The sequence below is a fragment of the Elaeis guineensis genome, chromosome 2 (genome assembly GCF_000442705.2).
Source record: "Elaeis guineensis isolate ETL-2024a chromosome 2, EG11, whole genome shotgun sequence".
NCBI lineage: Eukaryota > Viridiplantae > Streptophyta > Magnoliopsida > Arecales > Arecaceae > Elaeis > Elaeis guineensis.
Genome location: NC_025994.2, coordinates 1,755,569 through 1,768,616, shown reverse-complemented (window position 1 = coordinate 1,768,616; position 13,048 = coordinate 1,755,569). Strand labels below are relative to the sequence as shown.

The window sequence follows — 13,048 nt, the reverse complement described above, 5'->3', positions numbered from 1 at the left end:
GGATTTGGTATGGTAGACTAAAATATGCAAGCATGAACTCTATTGCTAGGTTAATCAAAAATGATTTGGTTAGAGGTTTATCAAAACTTGATTTTGAAAAGAATAAAGTTTGCCATGCATGTCAATTAGATTAGCAAACTAGGTCATCATTTAAATTCAAAAATATTAATTCAACTATTAAGCCTTTGAAATTTCTAGATATAGATTTGTTTAGGCCAATTAAGACTATTCGCCTTAGTGGTAAATACTTTGGTTTTGTTATTATTGATGTTTTTTTTTGATATATTTGGTTTCTATTTCTTGCACACAAAAATGAAGTATTTAAAATTTTTGCAAAATTGTTTAATAGAATCACTAGTGAAAAGAATTACAATATTTTAAAAGCTAGAAGTGATCATTATACAGAATTTAAAAATCAAATTTTTAAAAAATTTTGCTCTGAAAATAGAATTGATCATAATTTTTTAGCACCTAGGATACCTCAGCAAAATAGAGTGATAGAAAAAAAAAAAAAACTTCATAAGAGATAGCATGGACCATGCTTTGTGAAAATAATTTATCAAAGTATTTTTGAGCAGAAGCTATAAATACTATATTCCATATGCTTAATTGAGCATTGATTATATCAATTTTAAAAAAAAACTTCTTATGAGCTTTACAAAAGAAAGAAATCAAATATTTCTTACTTCAAGATTTTTGATTATTACTATTTTATTTTAATAAATGATAAGGATAAATTAGATAAATTTGATACTAAATCAGATGAAAGTATTTTTCTTAGTTATTTATCATCTCGCAAATCTTATAGAATATTTAATAGAAGAACTCTAGTTGTAGAAGAATCAATTTATGTTATATTTGATAAAACTAATATTTTCAAATTAAGAGAAGTATAAGTAAATGATGATGTAGACACTTTTGAAAAGGAGATGAAAGAAATATTACTAAAAGACCCTTCTTCTCAAGATCAAGAAAAAGAAAAAGAGCAAGAATAAGAAGAAGAGAATGAAGAAATGCTTAAGTTTCCATCTTCCACTCAAGAAGGTATATATAATCTACCAAAAAAATGGAGGTAATGCTAATAGTCATCCTAAAAAACTTATCATAGGTGATCCATCTCAAGGTATTAAAACCAGAGCATCAATAAGCGAAGTATTAAATCATTTTATATTTATTTCATATATTGAATTGAAAATTATTCTTGAAGCCGAAAAGGATGCTAGTTGGATTATGGTCATGCAAGAAGAACTAAAGCAGTTTGAAAGAAATGATGTTTAGAATTTAATTGAAAGACCTAAAAACTATCCTGTAATAGGTACAAAATAGATGTTTTGAAATAAATTAGATGAGTAAGATGATGTAGTTAGAAACAAAGCTAGATTGATTGCATAAGGTTATAATCAAGAAGAAAAAATTGATTTTAATAAAATTTTTGCATCAATTGCTAGACTTAAAGCTATTAGATTGCACTTGGTCTTTGCATATTTTATAAACTTTAATCTTTTTTAAATAGATGTCAACAGTATATTCTTGAATGGATACATTATGGAGGAAGTTTATATAGAATAATCTCTAAAATTTGAAAATCATGAATTTTTTAATTCTATTTTTAAATTAAACAAAACTTTATATAGTTTAAAACAAGCTCCAAGAGCATGGTATGATTATTTTAAGTAAATTTTTACTTAAAAATAATTTTAAAAAATAAAATATAGGTACAATACTTTTTATTAAAAAAAATCAAAAGAACTATTAATTATTCAAATTTATATCGATGATATAATATTTGGTGCTACTAATGAGTATTTATATAAAAATTTGCTATGCAAATATAAGGAGAGTTCAAGATGAGTATGATGGATAAATTAACTTTCTTTTTTGGACTCTAAACCAACCAATTAAATGAGGAGATCTTCATAAAGCAAAGTAAATATATAAAAAAAATTTAGCAAAATTTGGTGTGGAGAATGTCAAACATATTGGCATCCCTATGAGCACAAATTGTAAGCTTGATCAAGATGTAAAAGGTAAAGCAATGGATTAAAAGCTATATAGAGATATGATTAGATCACTACTTTACTTAATATCAAATAGATCCAATACTATGTTTAGTATTTATATGTATACTCATTATCAATCTAATCCTAATGAATTATATATAACTATGGTTAAAAAAAATTTTAGATACTTGATTGACACTCAAAATATTGATTTATGATTTTTAAAATATTTTTTTGAATTTAATTATTTATTTTGATGCTGATTTTGTTGAATGTAGATTGGATAGAAAAAGCACAAGCGATACTTATCAATATTTAGAAGTTAATTTGATCTAATGATTTAGCAAGAAACAAAATTTAGTAGCATTATCTATGGTAAAAATCAAATATATTACAGCTGATAGTTATCATGTTCAACTTTTATGAGTCAAACAACAACTAAAAAATTATAGTCTAACTTATAGCAAAATTTTTATATAATATAATAATACTAGTGCTATTAATCTAATTAAAAATCTATTTCAGCATTCAAGATCAAAGCATATAGAAATTAAGCATCATTTCATTAAAAATCATGTATAAAATAATGATGTTATGCTTGAATTTATATCAACTGAAAATCAAATTATAGATATTTTTACTAAATTCTTTAATGAAGAAAGATTCTATATGATTAGAAAAGAATTAGGGCTCTATGATTTATATGATTGATTTGTTTCAAGCTAATTTCATGAATATCTATGTTATTTTAAATTAATTTTATGAATGATTGATTCATCAAACTTCTGCTTGGCGGAATATATATTGGAATGTGTATTAAATTAATTTTTAATGTGTATTAAGTGTGGCTTGATTGATTGTATCATTCTTTAGAAAGTAGTTTATTTTCTGAAATCCGTTCTGTGCCAAACTAAGCTAGCTAATCTAAAATTTTAGTCAACCCATTGATAACTGACTAACCTAAAATCTTAGTCGACTCATGATTAAGCCAACTATCCTATGGACTGAGTCAACTTAGATGTTGGGATCCAGCCTTATAATAGAAAATCTTAGAGACCACACTTAACTTTTTCACTCTCATCTCCTCAGCCATCCCTTTCAAAAAATGGTACCCCACAAAATAGTTTCTCTTTTGTCTTCTTTTTGTGGATTTATGGTATGTTTTGAAAAATCAAATAGCTCTTAAAAAGCAACTTACATATCAAATGAAGCACTCTTGTTAACTTCTTCTATCGGGAAGGCATACTCATGGGTATCAAGTAGAAAAAAGGACTAAATTTTGAATGGATCTGAGGGTGGCATCATCTAATTGAAGGGATACTTCTCAAGTTTCTCGATCAAAAGCATCAACTCAACCTCTACCCTATCTGCGGATGCCATCACCACCTCTACCATAGCCCATGAATCATTTTTCTCCTCCTCCCTCATCAAGTCAAGTTGTTCCTTTCTTATCAAGATCAGTATGTACTAGAGGAATTATAGATTTTAATTTTCTAGAGAGAGGGCTTTGATATTGGAAAAAAAAAATAAAGCTCAAGATTGAAAATAATATGTACCCTAGATTTGTTCATATTTTTCAATCTTATTAAAAAATTTTATAGAACTGCTAAAGTTAAATATAATTATATTGAGACTAAAGTGAAAATGATCAAGATAACCTTCACTGTATGAAGGCTTGGACTATTTCTCAAGATACCGACTGTAGGATCAGATTGATTGGATGATAAGTACAATAGTTTGAGAACTATTTTGGAAAAAGAAGATGTGGTGGAATTAAAAAAAAAAATTGGCTAAAAGACTCTAAATAGAAATAAGGTTTCTCTACCACATGATTGCTTGAATCTTTCTTCCTGGAATTGGTCGTTTTGACTTTGTTACAAAGAGAGATGTCACCATCATGCATTACATCATACAAAAAATTTCTTTCAAATTTGCCAGCAATAATGATCGAAGCTATACAAGATGCAGCCTTAAGAGCAAAGCCAGCACTTTCTTATAGTTTGTTCCTCATGCTGGTCTTTAAAGATTTTGAAATCAGCTTGAAAGAGAAATCATTGAGAAAGATACAATATTTTGATATATACAATGACAAATCTTTGAGATAGATGGGCTACATTAAGGCTGATAGTCTTTGATTAAGAAGGAAAAGAAAAGGAGGAAGAAGAAAAAGAAAGAGAGAGAAGCAAGCCAATAGAACAATCAGATCATTGCACTTCTTTGGCTTAGCATACTCAGACTACAAAATTGACTCCTCAAATATTTCAGTTATCAAAAATTAAATAGAAGAGTTAGCTTAGAGGGTTTATGATAAGCTGCTGCGGTCGATCAGATCTATTATCAGAAAAATCTTGGATGAGCATGCTCGTGCTTCTAAATCATTGGACTCTCAAAATCTGTTATCCAGCTTTGACCCTGAACCTTCTATTGAGTGAACCTTAGGATGTTTCATGCATTGCATAATTTTTATACTTGTCTATCTTTTTCTTTGCCTGATCCTTTTATGTGCTTCTTTTTATAAAAGAACGGATCATTTTGATTATTCTATATACATCTTTTCTCTATCTATGCAATGCTATAATTACTTTCTTTTTATAGATACTTATCTCCTTATTTGAATGATTACCTCCTAATTATTATAACATTGATACAATATTTGGACATTAAAAAAAATTGATCCTTTTTTATTATGACAAAAAGGGGAAGAGAAAAGTAATGATTACAAAATTGAATGAATGAGGAGAAAAATAATGATTACAAAATTGAATGAATGAGAAGAAAAGTAATGATTATAAAATTAAATGAATGAGGAAAAAAATAGTGATTGCAAAATTAAATGACTAAAGAGAAAAATAAAAGAATTTACAAAAATTAAATAAAGAAATGAGCAAATTTTAAAATTTTACTTATCTTTATAAAGTAAGGAGAGTTTTAGTTGAGAAAATTGTTTAAAGTTTGCTTAAAATTTGATGTAATCTAAATATTGCCTTTTCTATATAAGAAAGGGAGAGCTTAATTGAAAATCTAATAAATACTAAAGTCATTATATCAAAATTTTAAAATATTTTAGAAGTTAAGTAGTACTCAAAAGATTTTATCATCATCAAAAATGAAAAGATTGTTAGTCCTAGAATTGATTTTAATGATGTAAAAAGTATTTGAGTATAAATCATGATTACCAATGATACTTTTGAGAGTGATTATAGAATTTTTCATAATTCTCATTGGTTGATTTTATCCAAGAAAAAGTCCTTTCAAATTTAAGTGAATTCATATTTTTAAGTTAAAGACTCATATTTGAAAGCAAAAAATTGGATCTGGTATAAAAAGATTTGGATAAATAAAAAATCTAGTTTAGAAGGACCTCTCAACAAGTTCAATTATACAAAAATTAAGTTTGAGAAAGTAAATCTAGTCTAAAATATATGTGAATAATGAAAACTATCTAAAATCAATTTTGATATGCCTGACATGCCTTTGAGTCAACAAAATAAGGAGCTTAGCCTATCCAATCTTAGATCAAGTGAAAGACCGAAAGGCTTGAAATTTAGAAAACCTCCTTTAACTGACAAGCTTTTATGTTAGGCGATCAAGATAGGATCTTAGATGACTCAAGTATTTAGATAGTCAACTCAAACTCGACTCAGGATGAAGATAGAAGAGTAAAGATTTTAGAAATTCTTTTAAGTCGATTCAGAAAATAATATAGTCAACTAAGACTGGAGCTTAGCCAACTCATAGAAAAATATAGCTCATTCAGTCTTAGAGGTAGAAGAATATAGAAAGCAGCATAAATTCGTAAGTTTTCTGAGTCGATCCAGAAAGTCGGTTAATTGACTAAGTCACAAAGTTAGCCAACTAAAAAGATATTTGAGCAGATTGATAGAATAGACAAAAGGTTAAAAAATCTGTATCTATTTCTGAGCCATTTTAGAAATTTACTTAATTGACTCAAAATTTTCGATTAACCAACTAAGAGCCTAGATGAGCTGACTCACAAAATTTTAATAGAATAACAGCTAGTTTTTTAAATTTTTGTAAATGACCAAAACTTATTTCTAATTGCTATTTGCAAACTTCCTACACTATAGAATTAATTGTAGATATTTTTGAAGGCATAAATGAAGAGATTTCAAATGAAAACAAAAGGGATTAAATTTTGCAGAGTTTTATTGTCCTTATTCTTAAAGTTATTAAGTAGAACTCAAGAGAGAAAGTAAAAGAAATTTAAAAGTTTTTTTAATTCAGTCCTTCCAATATTTGTTCAACTCTCAAGAGAGGAAGAGTGCATTGATTTGAACCAACTACTTCTGAGCAAAAGCATCGACGCCTTCATCAATCCTCTCTCAAATATTCAAAGAAGAAGTCAAAGCAATCACGAGCTCAACTACTTCTTAAAAATTTAAAGAGTTTTATTGTTCTAAACTTTAAATTTTTTTATATCTTTTTTTGTTTATTATGATAAGTTTTTTGAGGAAAAAAATTTGGAGTTGGTCTAAACCTTAAGTTGGATATTATAAGATTTTGGTTGGTGATCCGAAAAAAACTTACTAGATTAATTATGATCCTGAAAAATAATCGATTGTAAGATTTTGGTTAATTAGCCAGAAAAAATCAACTAAATTGGATTATGAACCCGCAAAAAATAATCAGACTATAATCTTAAAAGATTATAGTTAGAATTTTCAAGTGACTTGACTTGAGGAGTGGACATAGATATTGAGTTGAACACCAAATCACTATAAATCTTATGTGTTTGTGATTATATATTTGTGTTCATCTTTTATTTTCTATTGTATATTTATTTTTTGCTAAGCACTCTGCAAATACTCTTAGATTTATTTTTAGATATAAATTTTAAAATTAATTTTTTAGAAACTCAATTCACCCCCTCTTGGATTGTCTCCTCTAGAAAATATTATGCATTATCTTCGATTGTAATCAAAAAGTGATTGTAGTTTAAATTTTCAAGCGGGAGGTCTTGGGGAATAGATATAGATGAGGAGTTTAACATTAAACCACTATAAATTTATTATATTTATGATTGTATAGTTATTTTGCATTTATTATCTGCTGCTACATTTATTTTTCTCAAAGCACTTTATAAGCACACTCAAAGTACATATGTACTTTAAATTTTTAAAGAGCTCAATTTGCTCCCTCCTTTTGGGTTGCTATCTTTGGATAACATATTGCCCGATAGAGTTCAACCCTTGAAGTGCTAGATCAAATTATATAATGACTATTTTTTATGATTCTCTGTCTTTTGCTTAAGATTATTGAGGAGTCAACTCGGTTGAACTTAGGGTTGTTTTTTAGAATATGTCAGTCTGCTCAGTATGTTAGGGTCAACTCATGCTTCCTTAGGTTAAACTCCTAAAATCTTTTAAAAATTTGTTCTGTTTGACAATGTGGTATCCAAGGGTCGACTCCTAACCGTTCGAGGTCAGCTCTCTAAGTCAAAAATCTTAAGAAATAGACTTAAACACATTTTGATTTGAGTATTTTGAGTGATTTTTTTTCTTCAAATAATTAGTCCATTTTAAACTCATTTTAGCCTTCTATCGATCTCAAACACATAATTATTATCTTTATACTCAAATATTTTGCATCATCGAAATCAAACCTTTGGATCAATAATTAACTAGTAACTCACTTCAAATATAAAAATTAATTTTTATAATTTTAATTAATTTTTTATTTAAATAAATATGATTTTGGCTAATGATGTCAATTAAATCATTTGTTAAGGTATTCATGCAAAAATAGTATTTTGCGAAGATATATATATATATATATAATTTTAATTAATTTTTTAATTTAAATAAATATGATTTTGGCTAATGATGTCAATTAAATCGCTTTGTTAAGGTATTCATGCAAAAATAGTATTTTGCGAGAATATATATATATATATATATATATATATATATATATATATATATTTTTTTTTTTTTTTTTTTTTTTTTTTTTTTTTTTTTTTTTTTTTTTATATATATATATATATATATATATATATATATATATGATCTTGGGAGGGCATTTATAAAAATTGTAATATTTAGAAGGGTATTCATGTCAAAAAAAAATTAAGAATTTTTTTTTGTATATATATCCTTTGAATATATGAAATTATAGGACTATCTCCATAAATTGCTACTTGTATATATATACACTTATATATATATTTTTTATATTTTTATCCATTAAAATATTTTAGTCATTTTAATTTTTAATTATTAATTTTTTACTGGGGTTAAATAATGTGATATATATACAAAATAAAGAAGAAAAAAATATACATACAAAATAAGTATTTTATAAGGATATATATATTAATATCAGATTAGGAGGATATTTATATAAATTCAAATATTAAGAAGGATATAAATGGAAAAAAATTTAATAGCTTAGGTGCTGGATAAGATTAATTTATTTAGCTAAAATTTGGGCTGAGTTGGTAGGCTATTATTGGTTGGATCCATACTTGAACTGGGGCTAGAATCAATCTCACTCCATAGTGCATAAACCATGCGCTACAGAGGAGAGGATTCCGTTAGGCAAATTAGGAAAGCAGAAGGGGCGTGGAGTCAATGTGCTTGGCCATCATGATCCATCCAAATCATGCATTGTTCCAGAATTTTGTTTCCCCATCACCATCTCACGGTTGTGTTCATTAACTAATTCTCCACTCCCTTTGTTCGGCAGCGTCAAATGCTGTGCACACCCACGGATCTCGGACGCACCTCCGAAACCCCAAATTTCCATTCAAAGAGAACGCCTGTTTTTTCAGAGGTGAATCATCCAAGCCTTCCCCTTTCTGAATTCAATATTTTCTTAATTTTAGTCTCCTTTCCTTGATCGGTTTCTTCATTTGTGCTTCATTTGTTTACTCGTTCTTCAAGATCCAACCGGTGATTCCGATGTGGAGATCCGATTCCGTGAGAAAAACTTTGTCGGCAGAAAAATTCGATATTTTTCCTAATTGCCTGAAAAAGTCTAATTCATAGAGTTTTCAAGGAGGGCTGGGTTTCATTGAATTGCCTATATCCTTTCTAAATCCTGAAGACCCAGTTCATGATTTCTCCCTCCCTTTTTTATGAGTGGGACGAGTTTTTAAACCTTACCTTTCTGAACCAAGTACGTCTGCATGCTTTAGTTTCTAAACTACTATTTAATTTTTTTAGGAAATAGGAGGGAAAAGACATCCTCTTATTAAAAAAAAAAAATCTTTCACCATTTTTTAAATATATAGTTAATGACATATATCTTTATTCAGGCATCATGTAGAGAATGTTCAATAATTTTTTGCTTCTTATTTTTATTGTTACCTTTTTTTTTTTTTTTTTCAGATAATCTGTTCTTACATAGTCTGTTCTAACTGTTATTCCTGTCTTCTCCCATTTTTGAGTGTGTTTTTGTGCTGGCAAACAGTTGTAAGAATTGGGTGGGGAGTGAAGAATATCTCCGAATGGTTCGATAATGATTTTTATTGTTTCATATAGAATCAAATATAAGAATTTATCTTTGTTGTTTCTATAACATCAGAAGAAAAAAGAATAACAAATTACTAGGATTCCTTTTCCTCGACAATAAAAAGAATCTAAACCTCACCCTGTTCACAAATTAATGTGACCCAAAATACTCTAGGATTCTGTTGAATGTCCAATGCCGGAAGTTCCTGTTTATAACATCTTATCTATTAATTGGTATGCCGTTATATTATATGCATTTTGATAAAGGGGGAAATATACTTTGACCATGTTTAGAGAAAAGTCAATAATGGCCTTATAAAGGACAAGCATTAAATTTGAATAAAGTGAAGGTGTAGTTGTTCCTGATATGTTGGACTAACACCTTAGGATTTTTTGGCATGGAGTTTCTACTTTGATTAGATAATCATGACAATATTGTTCTAGCTTTAACATGTTGTGCAGATGCTTGAGACTTGACCAATGAGAAACTTGACGTTGGTTATTTTGTCATGTTCATACCTCTAGCTAAGCACATATGTATTCGTCATACAATTAAAGCCAAGGTACTTTTTTTGAAGGAAAAATAAAAGTCATTATAAGTACTTAGGGGCTGTTTGGATGCTTTGCATCCACTGTTCATGGGACATCTCAACATCCTCCTGAAAGTAAGAAAGAATGCAGGAAGGTTGGGAGAGAAAATCATTGATGAATGGCATGCTAACATCCTGCAACTCTCAAATTTCACTATAACATAACAAACTCCTTCTAGGTCGTGATTTCATTTATCCCTAAATTCTGGCAACCTCCTCCTTTCTCACCTACCCACCTACTTGCCTCTCTCCCATCGCCCCCACTTTCAATCAGATGTTCACTTATCAGTGAAGTTAAGATGCAAAGCATCCAAACAGGCCCTTAAAGTTTGGATGCCTATAACTTGAACTTCAATGTTGCATTAAACATATTTGGTCAATTGTGATATATACAATGTATGGTAGAAATAGTGCAGTTCACTTGTTGTGAAATTATTGATCCTCTGTCCTTATTGATATAGAATGTGAGGATTTCTTCAAGAAAATTGGACTTTATGCGTCTTAACCCATCTACAACGGTGTTAATTTTGTAATTTTAGTCAATTATGATTTGCATGATTCAACTGATCAATATTTTCTAGTTCATGAATTTTGTTGTCAATTATTTGTGAGCTATGTTGCCTTCTGATTGGGAAAATGCTGAATTGGTAAAAAAAAAAAAATCTTTGTATAAACTCAAGCTTTTCATAATTTCTGATAGTGGCAGTTATTTAATGAGAGCAATTCAAAGCCGGTGAGTTTTGTATTGGGGGTTGCATTCTGTGTTACCACCTACTGCTACTATCATGGAAGTTCAAATTTGTCCTAGCCTTATGGACAAAGGGATTCTTAATGGTGCTAACCTTATACTAAACTTTATGTGGTTAGCAAGCATGCCGGTCATATTATGGACATGGACTGTTGTATATAGAGCTTAATATTGCGTAATGTTTTCTCATGGATTGGATGTTTAGCTTAATAAAACAATTTCTTTCATTCTGGCACACCTCTGTCAAATTGGTTACAGGAAACAGAAACTACCTTTTTTTTACCAACTGCAAGAGAAGAAACAGGGAGGGGGGGTTGAAAACATGCATTAAGTGTTTTTCATGAAATATACGAATGGACTTTGTTCTTAAAGGTGACAAGTGCTGGAAAAAAACATAATATTTAATAGTTAAAATAGTTACTTTACATTGTTAAAGTTTTGGTTTCCTTTTCCCCTTTTCCTTCTTCCTTATTGAGAGAGATGTGCATGAAAATTTTGAATTTTTGATTTGAGTGCACATTGCATGATGCCTAGAGCTTTCATTTGGTAGTAAATAAATAGTCTCCTTGATGTATATTCTTCATATAGATTCATAATACATAACCTCACTTCTCTTGACATTTTTCTATCTTGTAGGTTTCTGGATGCGACTGATCACATCCTAGGCACTAACTAATGGCAAATGATTTTGCAAAGCAGCCCTTGCTCCCAGCGTTAGTGGATCCCCCCCATCAACCGCTGAAAAATGTGACAGCAAAGAAGAAAAGATTCCGCCGTTGTAGAACTACTCCTCCTGAAGACTTCACACCAGAGTCAATCAAACATGGTGCCTCGTTTCCAGATTTGAAGTTCATTTTCAGTAATTTCCGTCCAAACTTTAAACAGGTATCTTTATTCTTAGTCGTCTACTTGGGAGCAGGTTGTGTCTGCTTCTATCTTGTGAAGGATCAGATCAAGGGTGAGAAAACCAATGGCATTCTTGATGCCTTATATTTCTGTATTGTGACTATGACCACAGTTGGCTATGGGGACCTGGTTCCTAACAGTGTCACTACTAAACTTCTTGCTTGTGCTTTTGTGTTTACTGGCATGGCAATTGGTGCACTCTTCTTAAGTAGAGCGGCTGATTACCTTGTTGAGAAGCAAGAAGTATTGATAATTAAAGCACTACACATGCGTTGTAAGCATGGTCAGGCGCATACACTAAAGGAGATTGAGACAAAAAGAGTGAAGTACAAGTTTTACACAACTACGTTGCTTCTTGCAGTTATCATGCTTATTGGTACTATCTTTCTGTTGAAGGTTGAGAAGCTAAACCTTGTTGATGCCTTCTATTGTGTCTGTTCCACTATCACAACATTGGGTTATGGGGATAAGAGTTTCTCAACTAAGGGGGGTCGTGTTTTTGCTGTGTTCTGGATAATAACTGGTACAATTTGTTTAGCTCAGTTCTTTCTCTACCTTGCTGAGTTAAACACAGAGAATAGACAGAAACTGCTGGCAAAATGGGTGCTTACACGCAGAATGACATTCATGGATCTTGAAGCAGCAGATCTGGATGATGATGGGGCGGTGGGGTAAGTGTATCCTCTACTAGTTTCTTTTTAGATTTTGAATGTTTTGTCACTTCAAAAAAAAAGAGAATGTTTTATCCATTCACAACATGTTCTATGAAGTACCATGTTTAATATTCACAAATCAAGCAATGGTTGTTGTGTTGGATATCTACAGTGCTGCTGAGTTTATAATATATAAGCTCAAAGAGATGGGGAAGATAACTCAAGAGGATATAGCACTCGTGATGGAGGAGTTTGAGGAGCTTGATGTTGATCAATCAGGTACAATATCAAACTCCGATCTGATTATCGCTCAATCCACTCGATGAAAAGTTGCCATGAATGTCTCTGACTGATAATACTATTTCTGCTATTTGGAGTATAACTGCTTCATGGTTGCACCCGAAGCTGTATCACAACTGATTTTGTGAATTTTGCCATCCCTGTGGATGTAACTTGAGTTTCTTTTGTAGTTTATGAATCTTATAATTAATCTGGCCGGTTACAAGTGCTAGTTTTTCTGCCTTTTCCTTCTTTATCCATGTGCACGCTGAATTTTGTGAGTTTTGCCATCCTTGTAATGCATCTTGAGTTTTCTTGTGTAATTTACATATCTCATGACCAGGCTGACTGGTTACAAGTTCAGTTACATGAGGATTTTAGTTTCAAAAATCTCTCTCTT

General features: G+C 30.0%; 1 protein-coding gene across 1 annotated transcript; it reads left to right on the top strand.

The window, feature by feature from the left end:
• The first annotated feature begins 8,653 nt into the window (after positions 1–8,653).
• LOC105033211 (two pore potassium channel a) lies at positions 8,654–12,880 on the top strand. Its single transcript, XM_010907913.4, has 3 exons — positions 8,654–8,792; positions 11,447–12,387; positions 12,542–12,880. The coding sequence occupies exons 2-3, from the start codon at positions 11,486–11,488 to the stop codon at positions 12,693–12,695; spliced, it is 1,056 nt and encodes a 351-aa protein (XP_010906215.1). The 5' UTR covers positions 8,654–8,792; positions 11,447–11,485; the 3' UTR covers positions 12,696–12,880.
• Positions 12,881–13,048: the final 168 nt, after the last annotated feature.

Bases quoted from the DNA above. Each gene is read 5' to 3' on its own strand.
- LOC105033211 (XM_010907913.4), top strand. From the start codon at position 11,486: ATGGCAAATGATTTTGCAAAGCAGCCCTTGCTCCCAGCGTTAGTGGAT. The intron at 12,388-12,541 runs GTAAGTGTATCC...GGATATCTACAG, and splicing joins GATGATGATGGGGCGGTGGG to TGCTGCTGAGTTTATAATAT.